The sequence below is a fragment of the Salmo salar genome, chromosome ssa13 (assembly GCF_905237065.1).
Source record: "Salmo salar chromosome ssa13, Ssal_v3.1, whole genome shotgun sequence".
NCBI classification, from domain to species: Eukaryota; Metazoa; Chordata; class Actinopteri; order Salmoniformes; family Salmonidae; genus Salmo; species Salmo salar.
Genome location: NC_059454.1, coordinates 12497543 through 12522930, shown reverse-complemented (window position 1 = coordinate 12522930; position 25388 = coordinate 12497543). Strand labels below are relative to the sequence as shown.

The window sequence follows — 25388 nt, the reverse complement described above, 5'->3', positions numbered from 1 at the left end:
GTGATCGCTATAATGTCATTAACAACAGGGACAAATTGCCAATGTAAGGTTAACGTTACCTGGCTATCTAGCTAGCCGGCTAAGGTTAGCTAAGCTAACAACAGTTAGCCAACTAGCTTTATCTTCCTAGCTAAATTACTAGCAGTTCTGGCGAATGTAATTAGCTTGTTAGCTAATGTAGCTACCTAACGTTTATCAGTTGTTGACAAGCTAAACAAACAACACATATTGACAATAGCGCCTCATGACTTATAATTGAATATTTCTAAAAATACTAGACAGTATGACCGACTACTTACAAAACATGTATAATTTGGAGTGTCGTCTCCCCGTCTTTGTGCACAATGGCCGGCGAGTCCGTACTTCTTCAGCCCTCCCTAAGCTCCTTGACGGCCGCAGGCCTCTTGCTCACCCCTTCCCGAAATCGAAACCCCGTACTCTGGTGTTTCTAGAATATTCTCGTTATCGAGGTCCCATCTCTTATAGATTCCTAAATATTTTAATCAAATATAGGTGACGTGAATGGTAACAAAACGATAAATCGCTTCAACCTAAGTTACTTTACCAGCCCACGGGAAATGACTCGTACTTTGTTTAGGAACAAAAACAATCCAAACCGAAATCCACTTAGAAGACTGACCACTTCCTGGAGGCAGTCAGGCTGAGGCGGCACTGTAGCAACCAACCCCTTACAATGGGAACATCTCAATTATGTGTTCTCGCGTCCTCTCTCCTCGCTTCCTTCTAATAATTCATTGGATGAGAAAGCCAAAAGTTCCGCCCCTCTGACCTTCTCCTCCAATGGGTTTTGAGAAGGAGGCGAGAGGACGCGAGAATTGTGCAATTGAAAGAAATATCTATTGAGATTCTCCCATGGGACAAAGGTTTTCTTGGCTGGTTCTACAGGAAGGCAGCTATGAAACCAGAGCATGAGATTAGTAAAACAGGCCTATTATATGGGGTTTATAATAGAGAGATGTTGAATATGACATGAACTAGTTCAGACATGACAATTTTTAACAATATTCTCCGTAGTAGGTGATCCACACCTCTCTCCCCACCATTGCATATGCAATGTATGTGTATTATGTGCAGTGATGGTGTTCCATTTTTATTAGTTACACAATTTCAGTTTCCCTACACTGGAGGGTGGAAATGCTTTTTCAGTATTTATTTTCAAGCAACTCCAAAAAGCTTTCTCTCAATTACAGAAACAAGACCAACCATTAAGTCTAAACATCCCATCATTTAATCCAGTGGAGATCAGAAACCATGTCAAAGTAACCGATCATCCCCTGGTTCATCCTCAGTCGGTACACATAACAGCTTTTGTTCATTGTTTATCCAGAACAATCTATTCATAAGTACTTTTTTGGCATTATTTATATTCTGAATGTGGCAGTGTTTGGAGGATGATCTGAGTTGAGGCGCAAACATATTTGCACATGTTCATATTCTTCACACACACAAATTGATTATTATTTTCGTAAATGTCATGTGGAGCCACTTCTATCCTTCAGTTGAAAGTCACACAGTAATACACTGACGGCACACAATGTTATATTAGATGTGTGAAATCTTACAATCAAAAAGACACAGTTACACAGTGTAGTTGGATAAGCACCATGGCTGTAGGTGCAGTACTGAGTTCCCCACTAGAGCGCATACAGTGTACACCCTACAAGAGAGTAAAGCAATAGTAGGCTCATATGGTGTCTGCAGTCAGTCAGTGTTTGGTTTAACTCGGCCAGGTCCCTGTTACTGACAGGTGTTGTAGATCTGGATCTGTTTGTTGATGTCGTTGAGGATAGCCTTCATCTTGTCTTCTAGGCCGTCCAACTGCCGCGCTTTGCCCTCCAATTTTTTCTGGTTCTCTTCATAGTCTTTCTCTAATTCTGTGGATATAAAGTATGTCAAGTTTATACCTTAATGTTTAATCTCAGAATAACCAGACTTGGCTGACTGACTGTCATACTGTAGACCTGTTCTGGCACCCCAATGGTGGAACCAGCTTCCCTCTGAAGCTAGGATAGCAGAGTCCCTGCCCATCTTCCCGAAAGCACCTGAAACCTGACTCTTTGAACAGGTATCTTAAATAAATAAAATATATATATATAATAATCTTGACTCCTATCTAAAGTAGATAACTACTTTATTGAGGAAAAGTGTACTTACTATGCCTGTGATATGTGGTTGTCCCACTTAGCTATCTTAAGATGAATACACTAACTGTATGTCGCTCTGGATGAGAGCGTCTGCTAAATTACTAAATGTCTGACGAAGGCCGTGAGGCCGATACGTAAAGCTTATTAAAGAGCAGTGATACTATCAAGAGCAGTGTGCAGGTTCCTTATTTTTCCTCAAATTACTAAAATGTAAAATGTACCATTTGTTCTCTGGTTTGAGTACACCACCATCAGACAAATTCAGACAATACAGTGACACTGTTTAACCACAAAAGGGTAATGTTGCCTTCGCTCTTCTCCAAGGTTAGCTTGTGTAAGTGAAAAACAATGCTGCTCTTAATTAAACAACGAGACCCAGTTCCCTGCAGGGTCCCTGCCACACACCTGCTAGTCTCTGGAGCTTGTTCTGGGCGTCTTTCAGTAGCTCCTTGGCCTCGTCTCTCAGGCGCTCTGCTGTCTTTTTGGCCTCCTGGACGGTCTTGGCTTTCCTGTCCACCAAGTCCTGCACTGTGTGATACTTATCTGTCAGCTCGCCATCTAAAATCTGAGAGAAATAAGACAGCATAATTAATAACAGTCACAGTATTACAGTCCTAAATAGACACATAAAATGAACCCACACACACATAGAATGAACCCCCACACACACACCTGCTTGGCATCATTGGCTTTGTCCCGTGCCATAGTGGCTGTCTCCTCAGCTCGAGCTGCTGCCATGCTGTTTTTTGCACGTTTGAGTTTCAGACCGTCAATCTCCCGACCCAGGTTGCCAAGGCGGTCCATGGCATTATTCAGGTCATGTTCACTGCTGGAGGTTTCAGACTCGATCTACGAGCAGGGAAAATATCAGGAATGCATTATCTCTTGATCCCCCTCATCCCATCAAACAGAATATAGATGGCGTCCACTCAGTTGAGTTCCTACTGTACCTGTGCTAGTCGGACCTCAGTTTCACCAATGTCAACCTTAGCCCGCTGTATGGCCTTCTCCGCTGCAGCCTGGGCCGTCTTAGCGTCCTCAAGTGCCCGTTTCACCGTCTCTGCTGTGGATTTCACCCCGCCTGCCCGATTCCTACAGAACAGAAACACTTGTTGGAATCAGGTGAGTTTTGCCGAGCTGGACTATTTTCTTTGACTTGATAATGCTATAACCTATAACCCTCTACATACAAGATACACACACACGCACACACGCACACACACACACGCACACACGCACACACACACGCACCTGGCCTTCTTGGCCTCCTGCAGAAGCTGCTCTGCTTTGCGCACGTCGTCCTGTGTCTGTTTCAGAATGGCGTCTACGTTGGAGAGGCTTTGGACCCGGTCCTTGATCTCCTCTGCCAGGTGTCTGATCTGCTGTGGTGAGGCTGGGATGGACAGCTCCAGGACACGGCTAGCCACCGTTTCAATGCTGTCTGGATCAGCACCCTCCTCTGCAAGGAGACAGAAAAAATATTCAGATCAGCAAAGAGATTTTTGACGCAGATTGGAAGTTAATACTTAATGATTATGATGCTGATCATGATGACAATCCTGAGGTGAAGATAAATTGCTTGTATGGTCCCATATAGCCAAGGTCTGAACTCACTTTTCCTCTAATATCTGAATTCTCTGTCACTTTTCCAAAATTGTTTTCCTAGTAGCTGACTCACGCATGAGGAAGTCCCGTATCTGCTTGATGAGGTCCCGCAGGTCGTTGTTGGAGCGCTCAACCTTGCTTTTGGTGTTAGTGGCCTTGTCCAGAGCTGCCTGGGCTTTACCCTTTGCCTCCTCCGCCTTGCTCTTGGCATCTGCCACCTGAGAAGCCAAACAGGGGTATACGAAGAACCAGGGATAACTGTTTTCAATTCCCCCGACTTTGCTGATAGCTGCTTCATTGTAGAAAGGTTTTACCTACTATGACTGTGATATGTCGTCATCTCACCTAGTGAACGCATTAACTGTAAGTCGCTCTGAATAAGTGTCTGCTAAATGACTAAAATGTAAATGTACCCTCATACTGTAGGTGATACAGGGGTATGTATGCATTAATGACATGCCACAATAGATTTAGCAGGTCTTCCTTTCCTGTCAAGACAGTTTGGGTTTATCTATTAAGGAGATTGTATGTCCACTTGGAGTAACTGACCTTGTGGAAGAGCTCCTCTACCTCCCCCATGGCTATGTTCAGCTCTTTCTCTGCGTGCTTAGACTTCTCCAAGGCATTCTCTGCCATCGCTACGGCACCGTTGCAGTTCAGGCCTCCACAGTGCCTGTTCCCCTCGTCGTCACGGCAACCGGCCCCTCCGCAATGGCTCTCTACACAGGGGGAATCGCCAGGGGCCCCACAGACCTGGTCAAAGGGGGTGGGGTGGAACATGTATCAGATTAGTAGATTTTCATAACTTTCCATGAACTCTGACCATTTGTATTTAGCTGTTTATGTTGATGCTTGCTTCACCTTCTCGTTGATCTTCTTCATGTCCAGGGTTTGTGCCTTGGCATTGAGGTCCCCCAGGGCTCGCTTGTTGGCGGCGTTCTTGCGGTTAAAGTCGTCTTTCTTGGCAGAGATGAGGCGTTCTGTCTTGCGGCGGGTGTCTGCTGATTGGCTGACAGTGCTGGGCGTGGTAGTGGTGGACTGGTTGGCTCGCCGCTCTGCGTCACGGGACTTATTATAGGAGCTTCGGATGCTTTCATATGCACCTGGGGGAAGGAGAGGGGCCCAAAAATAAGAAAGACACATTTAACTAATATTTCAAAAGTATTTCTACAAAAAAAACATTGATAACACCAGCCATTAAGGCACTACGTATCCCAGAACCCCTCTGGTGGAAGGGGGACAGGACGTCTCTGCTCACCCAGGAAGTTAGAGTTCTTCAGAATGTCCAGTTGGCGGTGGAGCTGATCTGAGGTCAGGTTGAGCTCTTTGGCCTCTCTCTCTAGAGCACTGAGCTCATTACTGGCCTCTACATTACTGTTCCCCACACTGGTCAGGTCTCCCTCCAGATGATTCAGTACATCTGTGGTCTCCCCTATCTGAGACCTGCAAGAGAAAGGGAGAAGGAAATTACAGTTCAACTACAAAACTGGAGGAGAGGGGTATTCATGGTGAATCTTTATTCAGACAGAGTCTACCTTTGTATGTGATTTGTTATGTAAAGTATAATAGTGTCAGTGTGTATGCCTTGTACCTGAGGTCTTCAATGAGCTCCATCAGGCTGCTGACTGCCTCTGTGGTGGTGTTGCGGGCATTTACGATGCCCTGTGCCCGTGCCAGCTTCTCCTCCAGGTCTCTGAAGGCCTTCTCATAGGCTCCAGTCAGGCCCGTGGTCTGGATCTCCAGAGCCCTCTCCGACAGGGTCTTGGTTCGGACAGCCAGGTTCTGTACCACCCGGTCCCAGTCCCCAAAGCACTGGTGGCAGGGCTGGCAGTTAGGGAACTGGCCTGAGAAGCCTCGGGCACACTCATCACAACGCACGCCCGACACCCCCTGCTGACACACGCAGTGGCCTGTCTTCTGACCACACTGAGAGGTCTCTATGCCCCGGGGGTCACAGTCACAGGCTGAGAGAGAGAGATGTAGAGAGAGATGAAGAGAGAGATAGAGATGGAGAGATGAAAAGAGAGAGAGAGAATGAGAGAGAGATAGATGGAGAGAGAGAGAGAGAGAGAGATGAAGAGAGAGAGAAAGATGGAGAGAGAGGTGGAGAGAGAGATGAAAAGAGAGAGTGATGGACAAAGAGATGAAGAAAGAGAGAGAGATGGAGAGAGAGAGAGATGGATGGAGAGAGATGAAGAAAGAGAGATGGACGGAGAGATTAAGAGAGAGAGAGAGACAGATGAAGAGAGAGATGGAGAGAGAGATGAAGAGAGAGAGAGAGATGGACAGAGAGATGGAGAGAGAGAGAGAGAGAGAGAGAGCAATAGAGATGGAGAGAGAGAGAGATGGAGAGAGAGTAATTACGGAATTACCTGGAAGGCTTACAACTACCAAAGATTATTATTCCCAAACTATACAGCAAATTGTCTGGCAAACAAACAGAGACCTGAAAACACCATCCAATCTGGAACTGACTGAGTAATAGTCTGAAGCTATACATTATTTCCCAAAAAACATGAAGAAAAATACATCACAATGATATATTTTACTTTATAAGGACTGAATGCTAAATTAAGGCTACCAAGCTTGATACAACTTCAATTAGCACTGACGTGTCAAGTGAGAGGTGTCAAAGCTCTTGAGCCTGACAATAGCAGGAGAGCCCCAACCAAATGGAGAGGCCTTAGAAGCATCCTCCCACTGTTCAGAGGTAATTAAAACAGTACCCTCTGTATGTAAAGAATAATAAGACATGAAAAGAGTACAAAATGAAGCTCCTTATGGAAAATCAAGACACACTTTTTGCTGACTATTATAAAAATGGGAACATAAGCAACCGTATCTTCCACACAGCCCATCCTCTGGCATGGCACAGTGCTATATTAACCAGACCATCCTCTGGCATGGCACAGTGCTATATTAACACAGACCATCCTCTGGCATGGCACAGTGCTATATTAACCAGACCATCCTCTGGCATGGCACAGTGCTATATTAACCAGACCATCCTCTGGCATGGCACAGTGCTATATTAACACAGACCATCCTCTGGCATGGCACAGTGCTATATTAACCAGACCATCCTCTGGCATGGCACAGTGCTATATTAACACAGACCATCCTCTGGCATGGCACAGTGCTATATTAACCAGACCATCCCCTGGCATGGCACAGTGCTATATTAACACAGACCATCCCCTGGCATGGCACAGTGCTATATTAACACAGACCATCCCCTGGCATGGCACAGTGCTATATTAACACACTACCCCTCTGTTAAGAGGGGGCTGTTACCGATGGGTGGAAACTCAGGATACTAGCAACGAGGACTCTGAGTCAGCTAATATAAATCTCTATAAGTCTGGAACAGTTTTGGGACAGGGCAACAGCAAACAGTTTCAGCTGGACTTTCACCTAATCAAAGAAATAGCTCAGCAGGAGAAGATCTACCTTGAGAAAGATACCCCCACACCGAGAAGGTCAGACCAGACCTCTTCATTACATAAACCCACAGACGAGCAACCCCAAGCGGAAAGTCAACCATTCAAATGAGGGATAAATTCACCCAGCTGGAGGTAAGGCAGGTGGAGCTGGAACAGCAGGTGATTACACTCCAGTCAGCACAGACCCAGACAACAGTCCAGCACAACAACACCCCCTTAACCAGACCCAGACAACAGTCCAGCACAACAACACCCCCTTAACCAGACCCAGACAACAGTCCAGCACAACAACACCCCCTTAACCAGACCCAGACAACAGTCCAGCACAACAACACCCCCTTAACCAGACCCAGACAACAGTCCAGCACAACAACACCCCCTTAACCAGACCCAGACAACAGTCCAGCACAACAACACCCCCTTAACCAGACCCAGACAACAGTCCAGCACAACAACACCCCCTTAACCAGACCCAGACAACAGTCCAGCACAACAACACCCCCTTAACCAGACCCAGACAACAGTCCAGCACAACAACACCCCCTTAACTAGACCTGGAGGGCTGGAGGTAGAGAGAGACACATCTGCACTCTGGACTGCAGTGAGACAACATCTACAGGAGAAAGAGCAGGAGCAGGAGAAGAACAGAGCACTAGAGGAGAGGATCAGACTGCTGGAGGAGAGGGTGAGGGGGATGGAGGAGAGGATCAGACTGCTGGAGGAGAGGGTGAGGGGGATGGAGGAGAGGATCAGACTGCTGGAGGAGAGGGTGAGGGGGATGGAGGAGAGGATCAGACTGCTGGAGGAGAGGGTGAGGGGGATGGAGGAGAGGATCAGACTACTGGAGGAGAGGGTGAGGGGGATGGAGGAGAGGATCAGACTGCTGGAGGAGAGGGTGAGGGGGATGGAGGAGAGGAGAGGGTGAGGGGGATGGAGGAGAGGATCAGACTGCTGGAGGAGAGGGTGAGGGGGATGGAGGAGAGGATCAGACTGCTGGAGGAGAGGGTGAGGGGGATGGAGGAGAGGATCAGACTGCTGGAGGAAAGGGTGAGGGGGGTGGAGGAGAGGAGAGGGTGAGGGGGATGGAGGAGAGGATCGACTGCTGGAGGAGAGGGTGAGGGGGATGGAGGAGAGGATCAGACTGCTGGAGGAGAGGGTGAGGGGGGTGGAGGAGAGGATCAGACTGCTGGAGGAGAGGGTGAGGGGGGTGGAGGAGAGGATCAGACTGCTGGAGGAGAGGGTGAGGGGGGATGGAGGAGAGGATGAGGGGGATGGAGGGAGAGGATCAGACTGCTGGAGGAGAGGGTGAGGGGGATGGAGGAGAGGATCAGACTGCTGGAGGAGAGGGTGAGGGGGATGGAGGGAGAGGATCAGACTGCTGGAGGAGAGGGTGAGGGGGATGGAGGAGAGGATCAGACTGCTGGAGGAGAGGGTGAGGGGGATGGAGCAGAGGATCAGACTGCTGGAGGAGAGGGTGAGGGGGATGGAGGAGAGGTTCAGACTGCTGGAGGAGAGGGTGAGGGGGATGGAGGAGAGGATCAGACTGCTGGAGGAGAGGATCAGACTGCTGGAGGAGAGGGTGAGGGGGATGGAGGGAGAGGATCAGACTGCTGGAGGAGAGGGTGAGGGGGATGGAGGGAGAGGATCAGACTGCTGGAGGAGAGGGTGAGGGGGATGGAGGGGAGAGGATCAGACTGCTGGAGGAGAGGGTGAGGGGGATGGAGGGAGAGGATCAGACTGCTGGAGGAGAGGGTGAGGGGGATGGAGGGAGAGGATCAGACTGCTGGAGGAGAGGGTGAGGGGGATGGAGGGAGAGGATCAGACTGCTGGAGGAGAGGGTGAGGGGGATGGAGGGAGAGGATCAGACTGCTGGAGGAGAGGGTGATGGGGATGGAGGGAGAGGATCAGACTGCTGGAGGAGAGGGTGAGGGGGATGGAGGAGAGGATCAGCCTGCTGGAGGAGAGGGTGAGGGGGGATGGAGGGAGAGGATCAGACTGCTGGAGGAGAGGGTGAGGGGGATGGAGGAGAGGATCAGACTGCTGGAGGAGAGAGGGGGGGATGGAGGAGAGGATCAGACTGCTGGAGGAGAGGGTGAGGGGGATGGAGGAGAGGAGAGGGTGAGGGGGATGGAGGAGAGGATCAGACTGCTGGAGGAGAGGGTGAGGGGGGGTGGAGGAGAGGATCAGACTGCTGGAGGAGAGGGTGAGGGGGGTGGAGGAGAGGATCAGACTGCTGGAGGAGAGTGTGAGGGGGATGGAGGGAGAGGATCAGACTGCTGGAGGAGAGGGTGAGGGGGATGGAGGAGAGGATCAGACTGCTGGAGGAGAGGGTGAGGGGGATGGAGGAGAGGATCAGACTGCTGGAGGAGAGGGTGAGGGGGGTGGAGGAGAGGATCAGACTACTGGAGGAGAGGGTGAGGGGGGATGGAGGGAGAGGATCAGACTGCTGGAGGAGAGGATGAGGGGGATGGAGGAGAGGATGAGGGGGATGGAGGGAGAGGATCAGACTGCTGGAGGAGAGGGTGAGGGGGATGGAGGGAGAGGATCAGACTGCTGGAGGAGAGGGTGAGGGGGATGGAGGGAGAGGATCAGACTGCTGGAGGAGAGGATGAGGGGGATGGAGGAGAGGATGAGGGGGATGGAGGGAGAGGATCAGACTGCTGGAGGAGAGGATGAGGGGGATGACGTGTGACAGAGAAAAACCACTAGAGAGGTGGCCAACCCCGCAGAGAAGCCAGCAGAACAGCCAACCTTAGCTCCTGACAAAAGTCTCAACACCACAGCAGAACAGTCCACCCCAAACCCTGACCATAGCGTCGACAACATAGCGGGACAGACAAATGAAGAAGCCCAAGCCCAGGGGATTCCACCCCCTCTGAGCACCCCCGCCCCCTTTTAGCCACCCTGATAGCCCTCCTGACAACCTCACACACCCACCCACACGCCGAGAGGACCTACATCCAGACCACAACACCACCAGCCACATACACACCCCCACCCCAACCAATCAACACACCCCCAAGTCAACCATGCCTACACACCATTTAGAACACCTCAGATCAGACCTATGCCCCTCCTGCCCACCCCATGCCCCCCACTCCCGCAAAGAGGGCCTCAACATGAGTCACACATACGCCCAGGCCGTGAGTAGGAAAACAGGCCCAGCCCCCACTCTTACACTAGCCCAAGCCAATGGCATGTACCAGATGCTCAGCAGGCTGTACTCACACTTACTGGCTGAGGCCAAACCACACGACCAACAACTTTGGACACTTTATTGAACACAAAGCCTTCACTAACTCATCCTGGAATATCCAAGGCCTGAGCTCATCTACCTTTGGCCTAAAAAGTAGGAACCTGGACTTCATCAAAGAAATCGGAAATACAGACATTGTCATCCTACAAGGAACATAGTATAGAGGAGATGGGCCCACTGGTTGCCCTCTAAGTTACAGAGAGCTGGTAGTCCCATCCACCAAACTACCAGGTGTGAAACAGGGAAGGGACTCAGGGGGTATGCTAAGTGGCTGTAGAGTAGACCTAACTCACTGTATTAAATTGATCAAAACAGGGACATTTTACATTTGGCTAGAAATTCTAAAGGAAATGATCTCAACAGAGAAAAATGTCCTCATGTGTGCTACCTATATCCCCCCACTAGAATCCCCATACTTTAATGAAGACAGCTTCTCCATCCTGGAGGGGGAAATCAATCATTTCCAGGCCCAGGGACATGTACTAGTCTGTGGCGACCTAAATGCCAGAACTGGACAAGAACCTGACACCCTCAGCACACAGGGGGACAAACACCTACCTGGAGGGACAGTATTCCCTCCCCCATATGCCCCCATCGGCACAACTATGACAACATAACCAACAAAAACGGGTCACAACTCCTGCAGCTCTGTCGCACACTGGGTATCTACATAGTCAATGGTAGGCTTCGAGGAGACTGCTATGGTAGGTACACCTATAGCTCATCTCTTGGCATTAGTACTGTAGACTACTTTATCACTGACCTCAACCCAGAGTCTCTCAGAGCGTTCACAGTCAGCCCACTGACACTCCTGTCAGACCACAGCAAAATCACAGTCTACTTGAACAGAGCAATACTCAATCATCACAGCCAAAGGAACTGAATAATATTAAGAAATGCTATACATGGAAGGAAAGTAGTGTGGAAACCTACCAAAAAACAATTAGGCAACAACAAATTCAATCCCTTTTAAACAACTTCCTGGACAAAACGTTCCCCTGTAATAGTGAAGGTGTAAACTTGGCAGTAGACAATCGAAACAGTATATTTGACCTCTCAGCTTCCCTATCAAATCTAAAAATTTCAAACAGAAAACCGAAAAAAATGAACAACAATGACAAATGGTTTCATGAAGAATGCAAAAACCTAAGAAAGAAATTGATAAACCTGTCCAACCAAAAACATAGCGACCCAGAAAACCCGAGTCTACACCTTCACTATGGTGAATCACTAAAACAATACAGAAATACACTACGGAAAAAGAAGGAACAGCACGTCAGAAATCAGCTCAATGTAATTGAAGAACCCATAGACTCTAACCACTTCTGGGAAAAGCGGAAAATAATAAACAAACAACAACACGAAGAAAATATCTTCTGTGTACAACGTAAAACACCAAATAATGCATGCAGAGCAGAATTAGGCCGATACCCGCTAATTATCAAAATCCAGAAAAGAACCGCTCAATTCTACAACTACCTAAAAGGAAGCGATTCCCAAACCTTTCATTACAAAGCCATCACCTACAGAGAGATGAACCTGGAGAAGAGCCCCCTAAGCAAGCTGCTCCTGGGGCTCTGTTCACAAACACAAACAGACCCCACAGAGCCCCAGGACAGCAACACAATTAGACCCAACCAAATCATGAGAAAACAAAAAGATAATTACTTGACACATTGGAAAGAATTAACAAAAAAACAGAGCAAACTAGAATGCTATTTGGCCCTAAACAGAGAGTACATAGTGGCAGAATACCTGACCACTGTGACTGACCCAAACTTAAGGAAAGCTTTGACTATGTACAGACTCAGTGAGTATGGCCTTGCTATTGAGAAAGGCCGTCGTAGGCAGACCTGGCTCTCAAGAGAAGACAGGCTATGTGCACACTGCCCACAAAATGAGGTGGAAACTGAGCTGCACTTCCTAATCTCCTGCCAAATGTATGACCATATTAGAGACACGTATTTCCCTCAGATTACACAGATCCCCAAAGAATTAAAAAACAAACCCGATTTTGATAAACTCCCATATCTACTGGGTGAAATACCACAGTGTGCCATCAAAACAGCAATATTTGTGACCTGTTGCCACAAGAAAAGGGCCACCAGTGAAGAACAAACACCATTGTAAATACAACCCATATTTATGTTTATTTACTTTTCCTTTTGTACTTTAACCATTTGCACATCGTTATATATACATAATACGACATTTGAAATGTCTTTATTCTTTCGGAATTTCTGTGAGTGTAACGTTTACTGTTAATTTATATTGTTTATTTCACTTTTGTATATTATCTACTTCACTTGCTTTGGCAATGTTAACATGTTTCCCAAGCCAAGAGAGAGAGAGAGAGAGAGAGAGAGAGAGAGAGAGAGAGAGAGAGAGAGAGAGAGAGAAAGAGAGAAAGAGAGAAAGAGAGAAAGAGAGACAGAGACAGAGAGAGAGAGAGAAAGAGAGAAAGAGAGACAGAGAGAGAGAGACAGAGAGAGAGAGACAGAGAGAGAGAGAGAGAGAAAGAGAGAAAGAGAGACAGAGAGAGAGAGACAGAGAGAGAGAGACAGAGAGAGAGAGAGAGAGAAAGAGAGAAAGAGAGAAAGAGAGACAGAGACAGCGAGAGAGAGAGAGAGAGAGAGAGAGAGAGAGAGAGAGAGAGAAAGAGAGAGAGAGAGAGAGAGAGAGAGAGAGAGAGAGAGAGAAGAGAGAAAGAGAGACAGAGACAGCGAGAGAGAGACAGAGAGAGAGAGAGAGAGAGAGAGAGAGAGAGAGAGAGAGAGAGAGAGAGAGAGAGAGAGAGAGAGAAAGAGAGAGAGAAAGAGAGAAAGAGAGACAGAGACAGCGAGAGAGAGACAGAGAGAGAGAGAGAGAGAGAGAAAGAGAGAGAGAGAGAAAGAGAGAAAGAGAGACAGAGACAGCGAGAGAGAGAGAGAGAGAGAGAGAGAAAGAGAGACAGAGACAGCGAGAGACAGAGAGAGAGAGAGAGAGAGGAAGTCGGAGATCGTTAGTATATGTCTGCTGCGGATATTTTGATGCCGTTCTTATGAATAACATGTTACATGGCACTTCTTCTAATTCTGACCTCTACACTGGATCCTTGGGTCACCCCAGTAGTTCTCTTGGCAGTCTGTGCAGGTCTTCCCACCAAATCCGTCACGACACTGACATTTTCCAGTGAACTGGGGCACAGAGAGGGCAAACATGAGCATGAGGTCACAGAAGAGGTTTATCCCATGAAGCACCTTAGTAATGGAACCACACCCACACCTCGTTGCAGGCTGGGTTGACAGCGTTGTTGGGTTCACAGCCGCAGGCCTCACAGCCCCGCCCACTAGCCAGGTTCCAGTAGTTGGGCTTACAGTGGTCACATGTCAGGCCGATAGTGTTGGGTAGACACAGGCACTGCCCCGTGGCACGCTGGCAGACACACTCATCCCGCGCTGTACACTGGGTTTGCTCTGTGCCCAGGAAGTTACAGGTGCACTCTGAGGAAACAGAAAAAAGTAGATTAAAAACTTACTAGGGTGCACAACATATACAGTCTAAAATGAATGGTTGTCAAGTTTTTTTTGTGTAAAAAGGACGCTTCAACAGTCACTCACTTCTGCAGTTGCGTCGTGAGGCGTCTCCATAGTAACCACTCTTGCACAACCCACAGTCTGGTCCCTCTGTGTTGTAGAGACACTTCTTACACTCTCCTGTCCTCCGGTCACACGCATCCAGGTCTGACATGTCAATGTTGTTACTGCACCTGCACGGCTGGCACCGCCCACCTGGCTGGGAGGGGTTACCATAGTAACCAGGGGCACACTCCTCACACCGAGAACCTGTGACCAATAGGAAAAAAGATTGAGGGAGAAGGAGGGAGATTTTTGGATAGACAGAGATGGAAAGTGGAATATCTCATGTTGATATTGAGATATTTATTGGCTGTGTGAGGGTGAAAAATGACTTGGTATTTTCAAGTATTTCCAAACAGTTTTCCAGTGAACTTAAGTGAGAAGCTTATAGTGTGATAGCTTATGCAGACAGACAGAGACATGTGGTGAGGTCTTCCCTGTGGCTCAGTTGGTAGAGCATGGTGTTTGCAACGCCAGCATGGTGTGTGCAACGCCAGGATTGTGGGTTTGCTTCCCACGGGGGGCCAGTACAAAAGAAATGCATGAAATGAAATGTATGCATTCGCTACTGTAAGTCGCTCTGGATAAGAGCGTCTGCTAAAAATGACATAAATAAATAAATGGTGAAACCCATCTCAGTGACTATCAATGAAGTTGTTATCAGGATGTAAACATTATGTTAAATACTTGAAAATGTTTCATATTTTATCTTGTGTAAAAAGGGAGTTTGGTTACCCAGGAGATTAACAGTGATTAGTGAGGAGCTCTGTTGCAGAGTGGATTATGCTTCAGCAGTGTTGTAGAGTCCGTTCTGGAGACCACATATTTGTATTTATTTTTATTTCACCTTTATTTAGCCAGGTAGGCCAGTTGAGAACAAGTTTACAAGTTCAGAACAAGTTTACAGTTTACAACTCATTTACAACTGCGACCTGGCCAAGATAAAGCAAAGCAGTGCGACAAAAAAACAACAACACAGAGTTACACGTGGGATAAACAAAGGTACAGTCAATAACACAATAGAAAATCTGTATACAGTGTGTGCAAATGGAGTAAGGAGGTAAGGCAATAAATAGGCCACAGTAGCAAAGTAATTACAATTTCGCAAATTAACACCGGAGTGATAGATGAGCAGATGATGATGTCCAAGTAGAAATACTGGTGTGCAAAAGAGCAAAAAAAAGTAAATAAAAACAATATGGGGATGAGGTAGGTAGTTGGATGGGCTATTTACAGATGGGCTGTGTACAGCTGCAGCGATCGGTGAGCTGCTCAGATAGCTGATGCTTAAAGTTAGTGAGGGAGATATAAGTCTCCAACTTCAGCCATTTTGCAAATCGTTCCAGTAATTGGCAGCAAAGAACTGGAAGGAAAGGCGGCCAAAGGAGGTGTTGGCTTTGGGGGTGACCAAAGCCAACACCTCCTTTGGCCGCCTTTCCTTCCAGTTAGTTCTCTGCTGCCAATTACTGGAACGATTTGCAAAATGGCTGATATAACTGCTGGAGCATGTGCTACGGGTGGGTGTTGTTATGGTGACCAGTGAGCTGAGATAAGGCGGAGATTTACCTAGCAAAGACTTATAGATGACCTGGAGCCAGTGGGTCTGGCGCCGAATATATTGTGAGGGCCAGCCGACGAGAGCATACAGGTCGCAGTGGTGGGTAGTATATGGGGCTTTGGTGACAAAACGGATGGCACTGTGATAGTCTGCATCCAATTTGCTGAGTAGAGTGTTGGAGGCTATTTTGTAAACGACATCGCCGAAGTCGAGGAACAGTAGGATATACAGTTTTACGAGGGTATGTTTGGCAACGTGAGTGAAGGAGGCTTTGTTGCGAAATAGGAAGCCGATTCTAGATGTAATTTTGGATTGGAGATGCTTAATATGAGTCTGGAAGGAGAGTTTACAGTCTAGCCAGACACCTAGGTATTTATAGTTGTCCACATATTCTAAGTCAGAACTGTCCAGATAAGTGATGCTAGTCGGGCAGGCGGGTGCTGGCAGCGATCAGTTGAAGAGCATGCATTTAGTTTTACTAGCGTTTAAGAGCAGTTGGAGGCCACGGAAGGAGAGTTGTATGGCATTGAAGCTCGTTTGGAAGTTAGTTAACAATAGTGAGTGTTGTCGGTCTTGTCTCGGTGTAGGATACATTTTTACTCGGTCTTGACTCGGTCTCGGACAATGAGGACTCGTAATTTCTTCCAGAGACCAGCGGAGTAAAAAACTCATTATCAGCTCCCATTCAGTCAGCGCATAAAAACGCTTAGCCAGGCCAACTATCCACACTTCTGTCATGATATCGCTTCCTACTTGTCTTGTAACATTACTGTCCTTTTCTTTCATTGAAAAATATCCTCCAAACCATTGCCGTGGGAAGTAGGGGTGTTTCAAAATCAGAATAAAAATTATATAATTAATCCCCAAAAATATATATTTTCTTAATAAAATACATTTCTTCACAAAAGCAGTGCACTGGCCCTTTACTAGTCCTGTAATAGTGGACTGATATATCCTTCTGAAGCTTGGGAAAAAAATTTTTTTCTGCAGTCTACAAACAATTCTCAGCACCCTTGTACGCTCAAAACTTGTCGCACTTGTCTGAATTTTCTTGCTTTGCTAGCGCAGGTTGGCATTTATTGGGATGACGCATGTACTGGAGGCTGCTCTGTGGGGTAGTAACTAGCTGGCACAGCCACAAAGTCCTAAAATCCAATTTTAACCCTCATCTTAACCACATTGCTAACCTTATGCCTAACCCTTACCTTAAATTAAGATCAAAAAGCAAATTTTGGTTTTCATACATTTTTACTATAGGCCTACATAGCTAATTTTGACTTTGCCACTGGTGGAAATAGGTCTGCTCTGCCTCCAGGACAAGACTCATCCCAATAAATGTCAATCTACTCCGTGCAGCTAGCAGAGAAGAGTGGGGGAAATTGTTTGAAAGTTGCACGCTCACCAAGAGAGGGCAGACTGAGGAATTTGTTACATATTTGGTATTTCTATCTGTTAGAAATCTGTTTGGGTTTATAATCATGTGTAGAGTCTATTTTCCTCAGCGTGCATTTCTTCACCATTCTGAATGTCTAAAGGATCCATATGTCCTTCTGAAATATGAACACAGAAATACTGGACATTATGAACTCTTATTGTGGTGGCGATTTGAAACAAATTACAGTCATGGTCTTGATTTGTACTCTCATTGTTCTGGTCTCGGTGTTGACTCAGACTCTCATTGTTCTGGTCTCGGTGTTGACTCAGACTCTCATTGTTCTGGTCTCAGTGTTGACTCAGACTCTCATTGTTCTGGTCTCGGTGTTGACTCAGACTCTCATTGTTCTGGTCTCGGTGTTGACTCAGACTCTCATTGTTCTGGTCTCGGTGTTGACTCAGACTCTCATTGTTCTGGTCTCGGTGTTGACTCAGACTCAATTTGCTCTGGTCTTGGTCTTCAATCGGTCTCGCTTTAGGTGGTCTCTAACACAACAGTGTGCTTCAGCATTTTGGAAGACACCGTGAACGATTTACTTCTCTCACAAAGAGCCCATCTTTTCTAAGGATGGATTCAGAGGAAGGGAGACATACTTTACATTTTTTTGTCCAACTGACGGCTGCAGGGGGCAGAGTATGCTGGGGTAGAAGGTGGCTGACTTTTGGGTTTGACAGACAACCTACAGCTGCTGGTCTTGAGGTCTCTCCAGCAAAACAAGGAGAGAAAGGTCACTCCTAGCAGGAAAGTACTGTATTCTAACCCCGAGTTGAATACAACATAGGATTTCCTCACTTGACAGAAAATATAAATGGCCATTGTGATACTATTATTTTGTGGAAACTGAAAGGCTAAATGTATACAACAAGGCAAGATGACACAGAGGGCCCAATAAATTGAGTGTCATTTCTACTGTAAATTCTTTTCAATTGGAGATTACATTAAGTACAGAGCTTGAACACAGTTTGATTCCACATCTTAGGGTTAGGTTGCAGAGACTTTGTTTGTTGCATTGTGCTTTACAGTAAAGCACATCATGATTGTAGCAGCAAAGCTATCTAAAGCAGAGTAAAGCAGCTGTTAAGATTCATCTATTTGTCACAGGCTCACAGTGGGTGTGAGGGAACATATAGGTTGGTGTAGTCTCACTCTCACAGCTTCAGCGTGTCTGCTATGAGTGTCGGACCTGTTCCTGTATTTTGTGTCTGTAACGAAGGCAGAGAATCACAAGACAGAATGCAGCATGGCAGAGATTCTGTTGTTTTCAGTTGGTTGACTGCCTGCTGCTTGGTGCCTGTGTGAGTCAGCAGGAGTAACAGGCACTGACTGTATGTGCCCAGTATAACATAATAGTTTATATACACAGGAGATACTGTAAAAGCTGACCCAGACTCAGTATCAGTCATCCAACTCAATTACAGTTATTTGTGTTATACAATCGTTCAAAACTGATTCTGGATCAGTTTATAGGAATTTCATCTACTCTGAGGCAGGAGTATACTGTGGCACAGCACCATAGACAGGTGGGGTGCTGAAGCCATGCAGGGACAGTTCTTTATTTTTTAGGGAGGGTGGTTTCCCATCATCATTACTCACGCTTGAAGGAACCCTCGGAGCGCTTAACCTTCCCCCCTGTGCCAAGCAGGGTAAGGGAGGAAACAACACACGTTATCATTCCACACTCATTCTGGTCGGAGGAACTTTCTACTAGACTATTTGTCCACAGATTTTTTTATTTGGTTGACCAGAAGACCCACCGTGGCGAATTACTTGGAATATCACACCACGGACATTCTTCCTGAGTTTAAATCACACTAACCAACCAATCATCTCCATTCACAGAGCATCATTAATTAGCCCTATGATACATCTGCTCATTCACGTAGACATGATCAAACTGTTCCTCATCATCCACTTCCCTGGCTAAGGAAGAGGAGGAAGAACAGAAGAGGGAGAGAGAGAAGACACCTCAATGGAGGCGTGAGCTGTACCTGTATATCCTTGGTTACAGTTGCAGACCACCTGTCTGTTGCGGTTGTCCTGGTGACAGGAGGTTGCGAAGTGTCTTCCGCTGTTTGGGCCATCCGGGCAGGGGCAGGGCTGGCATCGGTTACCGTTACCTGTGCCCAGCACCGGGTTGCCGTAGTAACCGTTGGCACACCTTAAAATACAGCAATAGCGCAATTACATTTAATACTGGTACCTTCATACTTATCCCCAGATTCTCCACTGTCCCCATGGTGAATCCCCACCTGTCACATTTGTCCCCTCCAGTGTTTTCCCTGCAGTTGAGACAGGCTCCGGTCCTCTGGTGGCACTCCTCAGCCTGTCCGTTACATAGGCACTGCTTACAGTTGGGGAAGCCCCAGTGTCCTGCCTGGCAGCCATCGCACCGCTGGCCAAACGCACCCTGGCTGCATGGGCACTGCCCAGTCAGCTGGTCACAGAACCGAGTGACCGCACCTTCCACACTACACTCACAGGCTAGAGAGAGAGATAGAGAGAACAAGAGAGAGATTTATAGGAAAGGATCGATGAAGAGAAGAGTGAGGGAGGGGGTCAGTGGGTAATAAAGGCCCCAAGGGGCGCCACCAGTAGAGACGGGCGAGACGGACAGATAAACAGTCCAATGCACCTCTGCAGAAGAAACTATGTGTGTACCCTACTAGATAACAGCAGGAGTTTGACTCTGTGTGGTTGACTGGGGTTACGACACTCACCTTTACATCCTGCAGGTCCAAAGCCGTACGTCCCAGGAGCACACTGGTCACAGCGCCGTCCAATCACATTGGACCTACAGCGACACTGACCTCCGCGTATGTCACACACTGAACTGACTGAACCCTGGGGGTCACACTGGCAAGCTGTGAAGAAGATGGAAGTGATTAAAACATTTTCATTTTATTGCAAATAAGTTTGGTATTTAGGCATTACCAGGCATCTTTGACGACAGCAGATCAAAACTATCTGTACTCCCCTAGTGGATGATGTTAATTAGTGAACTGTAGGAGAGTTGACTTACCCAAAGCTCCATGGTTAATGATGGCCGACATGCTGGTGATGAGTTTGGCACAGACGTCACTGATCTGGGGGCGTGTCACGCTCTTAGCCCCGTCATGGCAGCGGTAGCGCTCGTAGCTCTGCTTTCGGGCGATGGAGGCGGGGTCTCCGCCGATGAACATTTCCAGGGAGGAGTAACGAGGGAGAAGGGAGATCTGGAGAGGAAGGAGGGAGGAGTTTTAGCTAGACTACATAAGAAGAACACAATTAGACAGAAAGAGAGAGGGAGAGATAAAGAATAGAGAGGGAGAGAGAAAGAGAGAGAGAGGGAGAGACATGTCCACCTTTGTTGAGTATTGATACTCACAGAGTCCACTAGAATGTTGGCAGTAGTTGTACCGGGAATGAGAACATTGTTCCGGTCCAGATAGCGACTGAACTCAAAGTGAAGCGTGTAACTAACTCCTTTCTCCAAGCAGATAGATTGAGGCAGCACGACAAACCTGCATCACACACACACACACACACACACACACACACACACACACACACACACACACCAGAGGAAAATACCAACTTTTAGGAAAAGTGAAATCCACCATGTACTAACATCCAATTATACAAGTGTATCACTGTCACCTGATTCAGACACATGGGCACTGTTTTACATTTGACATAATTTAGCATCTCTCTCTCTCTACATCTCGCTCTTCAAATCTAATCAAATTTTATTGGTCACATACATGTTTTTTAGCAGATGTTATTGTGGCTGTAGTGAAATGCTTATCCAGAGTGACTTAGAGAAGCAGTTAGGGTTGAGTGCCATGCTCAAGGGCACATCGACAGATTTTTCACCTATTCAGCTCAGAGATTCGAACCAGCAACCTTTCGGTTATTGGTCAAATGCTCTTAACCGCTAGGCGACCTGTATATTCCATAGTGAGGTGTGTGTGTGTGTGTGTGTCCCTCACCTGGATCCTGCAGGCAGGGACACAGTGAGCATGTCATCTGCAGGGATGGTGTTTCCACATGGGCTGCTGGTGGGAATGGGCCCTGGCCGAATGATCGTCACACGGACCTCCTCCCAGTCCCGTGGCATCTAACACAACACACACACCACAATAAAAGTCATATACACACTGTACAGTACACACCCAGAGAACAGAGGTATGTGTGTGTGTATGCATGGGTAAATCAAATAAAATTGTATGTGTTTGTGTGTGTGTGTGCATACGTGTGCGTGAGTAACTAGGCACTAACTTGCGACTCAAAGCGGATGAGGAGGTCGTAATCCATGGAGTAGGGGATGTTGTTGATGGAGAACTCCAGGCTGCTGCCCTCTGGGACCTTGGCAAACCCAGTGCCAGTCCAGGTGGTAGGGCGCCCAGGCTGGTGCTCCCTCTGCTCCACACTGCAGCCCTGGACACACACACAAATACATTTTAGTAATTTAGCAGACGCTGTAATCCAAAACGACTTACAGTTAGTGCATTTACCTTAAGGTGGCTAGGTGAGACAACCACAAATCACAGACAGAGTAAGTCATTTTTTATTATTTATAAAGAAGCTATCAGCAAAGTCAGTGTTAGTGTGAGTGTTAATGTGAGGGTGACTGTGGTAATGAGTGCTAGTGTTAGTACTACTGTTATTGTTAGTGCTAGTGCTAATGTTAGTGTTAGTGTTAGTGCTATTGTTAGTGTTAGTGCTAGTGTTAGTGCTAGTGTTAGTGCTAGTGCTAGAGCTAGTGTTAGTGCTAGTGCTAGTGTTAGTGTTAGTGTTAGTGTTAGTGCTAGTGCTAGTGTTAGTGCTATTGTTAGTGCTAGTGCTATTGTTAGTGTTAGTGCTAGTGCTATTGTTAGTGCTAATGTTATTGCTAGTGCTAGTGCTAGTGTTAGTGCTATTGTTAGTGCTAGTGCTATTGTTAGTGTTAGTGCTAGTGTTAGTGTTAGTGCTAGTGTTACTGTGTTAGTGTTAGTGCTAGTGTTAGTGTTAGTGCTAGTGTTAGTGTTGGTCTTAGTGTTAGTGTTAGTGTTAGTCTTAGTGTTAGTGCTAGTGCTAGTGTTAGTGTTAGTGCTGTGTTAGTGTTAGTGTTAGTGTTGGTTAGTGTTAGTGTTAGTGTTAGTGCTAGTGTTAGTGTTAGTGTTAGTGTTAGTGTTAGTGTTAGTGCTAGTGTTAGTGTTAGTGTTAGTGCTAGTGTTAGTGCTAGTGTTAGTGTTACTGTGAGTATGAGTGTTAATGTTAGTGTTAGTGTTAGTGTTAGTGCTAGTGTTAGTGTTAGTGTTAGTGCTAGTGCTAGTGTTAGTGTTAGTGCTAGTGTTAGTGTTACTGTGAGTATGAGTGTTAATGTTAGTGTTAGTGTTAGTGTTAGTGTTAGTGCTAGTGTTAGTGTTACTGTGAGTATGAGTGTTAATGTTAGTGTTAGTGTTAGTGTTACTGTGAGTATGAGTGTTAATGTTAGTGCTAGTGTTAGTGTTAGTGTTAGTGCTAGTGTTAGTGTTACTGTGAGTATGAGTGTTAATGTGTTAGTGTTAGTGTTAGTGCTAGTGTTAGTGTTACTGTGAGTATGAGTGTTAATGTTAGTGCTAGTGTTAGTGTTAGTGTTAGTGCTAGTGTTAGTGTTACTGTGAGTATGAGTGTTAGTGTTAGTGCTAGTGTTAGTGTTAGTGCTAGTGTTAGTGTTACTGTGAGTATGAGTGTTAATGTTAGTGTTAGTGCTAGTGTTAGTGTTACTGTGAGTATGAGTGTTAGTGTTAGTGCTAGTGTTAGTGTTAGTGTTAGTGTTAGTGCAAGAAAGACAAGGGTGTTCATTTCTTTCATTTTTTTCACACAAAGTCAAACAGACAGTGCAAACAATGTAAATAACAGCCCTGTCTGTTCTGTGTGTAGGGAGCAGCAGTAGGTACCTGTCCCAGCATGACCAGCTCAGCCTCGTAGATATAGTGGTCCAGAGCCATGAAGAAATATCCAGACTCCACCTGGGTACATTGACGGCCCATCATATGACTACGACAACGACACTGCCCATTCTCCATTGAGCAGCTGAGGAAGACAGATAAAAGGTCTATTCACTAATCCTGTAGTTACACAACATGGATCAAATTCATTGGTAGAGATATACATTAAGAGGCCATTTTGTTTTTTTTATTAATTGTATGTGATGCAGAAACAGATCACAATGTCACTCACTGGTTATCTGTGGCTCCGCCCACATCACAGTCACAGTCTCTGCAGCCATTCAGGTCGTGACTCAGTGCCCAGTGTTCTGGCTGTGGGCGGGAGGGAGACAGACAGAGACAGCTGTTAGCACCAGACAGACTGCATTCCCATCTACCAACTGCATCAGCCAGGGTTACTGGATCATACATGTCAGCTGATGGGTTTGAATATGAGTCATAGCTAGCGACTCAGATATCTCAACCAGGTGTTCCTAGCTCCAAATACATCCTGTCTATCAAAATGACTTACTGTAAATACATCCTGTCTATCAAAATGACTTACTGTAAATACATCCTGTCTATCAAAATGACTTACTGTAAATACATCCTGTCTATCAAAATGACAGTGTATAAGTGCAGGCTGGTAGAGCTTACGTTATGGGTGAAAATAGTGGTTGTCTGTTCTTGACTTTAAAATAAGCCTTTATGCAGCTTCTGAGAATTCAGGATCCACTCAGTCAGGACCAATGCCTGCTGACCATTTTTGACCTGCTGTAACCCACACCAACCAGAGAGGTCTGACATCCCTGGGCTAAATTTAGACATTCCTGGGTACTGTTACTGGCATGGCAAGGAAGTTAGGTGAGTGACAGGGGGATGTGAATCACTCAGAAACACCTATGAATTCCGGAGGGTGTATGTGAGAAAGAGAGAGAGCGAGAGAGAGTAAGAATGAGAGAGGAAGAGAAGAGAGAGGGTGAGTGTACGTGTGTGTGTTAAGGTTAGAAGAGGGAGGCTCTCATGGACCCTTACCAGACACTGGCCACAGCTGCGTCCGGTGACATAGCGCTTGCAGAAACAGTCCCCGCTCACAGGATCACACTGTGGTCTCTCTGACACCGTACCCCTGGGGTCACACTGGCAGGCTGAGGGGGGAGAGCAGGAGTTATGGGACAGGCTGAGGGGGGTGAGCAGGAGTTATGGGACAGGCTGAGGGGGGAGAGCAGGAGTTATGGGACAGGCTGAGGGGGGTGAGCAGGAGTTATGGGGCAGGCTGAGGGGGGAGAGCAGGAGTTATGGGGCAGGCTGAGGGGGAGAGCAGGAGTTATGGGGCAGGCTGAGGGGGGAGAGCAGGAGTTATGGGGCAGGCTGAGGGGGAGAGCAGGAGTTATGGGACAGGCTGAGGGGGAGAGCAGGAGTTATGGGGCAGGCTGAGGGGGAGAGCAGGAGTTATGGGGCAGGCTGAGGGGGGAGAGCAGGAGTTATGGGGCAGGCTGAGGGGAGAGCAGGAGTTATGGGGCAGGCTGAGGGGGAGAGCAGGAGTTATGGGGCAGGCTGAGGGGGAGAGCAGGAGTTATGGGGCAGGCTGAGGGGAGAGCAGGAGTTATGGGGCAGGCTGAGGGGGAGAGCAGGAGTTATGGGGCAGGCTGAGGGGAGAGCAGGAGTTATGGGGCAGGCTGAGGGGGGAGAGCAGGGTTGGGGCAGGCTGAGGGGGAGAGCAGGAGTTATGGGGCAGGCTGAGGGGGGAGAGCAGGAGTTATGGGGCAGGCTGAGGGGGAGAGCAGGAGTTATGGGGCAGGCTGAGGGGGAGAGCAGGAGTTATGGGGCAGGCTGAGGGGGAGAGCAGGAGTTATGGGGCAGGCTGAGGGGGGAGAGCAGGAGTTATGGGGCAGGCTGAGGGGGAAGAGCAGGAGTTATGGGGCAGGCTGAGGGGGGAGAGCAGGAGTTATGGGACAGGCTGAGGGGGGAGAGCAGGAGTTATGAGGGCACAGGGGAACAGAAATATCTACAAAATATGATACATAGGTTTATTCATAGCACTGACGAAACTAAACCTTTTGAATAAAAGATTGCAAAAAAATCTTGAACATAAAGACCACATAAAATGAGGGTAATTTGTACTACAATAAGTCCAATTTGTTAGACTGAATCATGACTATACTGCTACTCCTCTCCACTCACTTTGGCAGCCACGGGGATTCTCTGCACTCAGGCCGAAGAAGCCAGACTTGCATTTGTCACAGCGAGGTCCCTCCACATGATCCTTACAGCGGCACTGTCCAGCGACCATGCCCAGGGATGGCTCATCATGCCCGTCACAGATGCCCCCGTTCAGGGAACCATCAGGATCACAGTCACAGGCTTGCAGGAGGAAGA

The 25388-nt window shown here is 47.2% G+C and overlaps 2 protein-coding genes across 2 annotated transcripts in view; both read right to left on the bottom strand.

The window, feature by feature from the left end:
• The window catches only part of LOC106566460 (ubiquitin carboxyl-terminal hydrolase 19-like), a 34688-nt gene extending 33999 nt beyond the window's left edge, over nucleotides 1-689 (bottom strand). The window contains 1 exon segment of the mRNA XM_045692943.1: nucleotides 300-689. The gene's annotated coding sequence lies outside the window, so the exon portion shown is untranslated.
• Nucleotides 690-1226: 537 nt separating this feature from the next.
• The window catches only part of LOC106566459 (laminin subunit beta-2), a 66925-nt gene continuing 42763 nt past the window's right edge, over nucleotides 1227-25388 (bottom strand). The window contains exons 11-34 of the mRNA XM_014134514.2: nucleotides 25194-25373; nucleotides 24045-24157; nucleotides 23263-23342; nucleotides 22980-23115; nucleotides 21337-21495; nucleotides 21048-21175; nucleotides 20444-20579; nucleotides 20099-20291; nucleotides 19797-19940; nucleotides 19329-19560; nucleotides 19068-19237; nucleotides 14069-14293; nucleotides 13734-13951; nucleotides 13549-13645; nucleotides 5362-5734; nucleotides 5029-5213; nucleotides 4632-4873; nucleotides 4320-4523; nucleotides 3844-3988; nucleotides 3417-3624; nucleotides 3116-3257; nucleotides 2838-3014; nucleotides 2571-2730; nucleotides 1227-1895 (exon numbers count right to left, since the gene is read on the bottom strand). Of these exons, the coding sequence (XP_013989989.2) occupies nucleotides 1759-1895; nucleotides 2571-2730; nucleotides 2838-3014; nucleotides 3116-3257; nucleotides 3417-3624; nucleotides 3844-3988; nucleotides 4320-4523; nucleotides 4632-4873; nucleotides 5029-5213; nucleotides 5362-5734; nucleotides 13549-13645; nucleotides 13734-13951; nucleotides 14069-14293; nucleotides 19068-19237; nucleotides 19329-19560; nucleotides 19797-19940; nucleotides 20099-20291; nucleotides 20444-20579; nucleotides 21048-21175; nucleotides 21337-21495; nucleotides 22980-23115; nucleotides 23263-23342; nucleotides 24045-24157; nucleotides 25194-25373 (4184 nt within the window). The 3' untranslated portion in view covers nucleotides 1227-1758. The remainder of the gene's footprint in view (nucleotides 1896-2570; nucleotides 2731-2837; nucleotides 3015-3115; nucleotides 3258-3416; nucleotides 3625-3843; nucleotides 3989-4319; nucleotides 4524-4631; nucleotides 4874-5028; nucleotides 5214-5361; nucleotides 5735-13548; nucleotides 13646-13733; nucleotides 13952-14068; nucleotides 14294-19067; nucleotides 19238-19328; nucleotides 19561-19796; nucleotides 19941-20098; nucleotides 20292-20443; nucleotides 20580-21047; nucleotides 21176-21336; nucleotides 21496-22979; nucleotides 23116-23262; nucleotides 23343-24044; nucleotides 24158-25193; nucleotides 25374-25388) is intronic.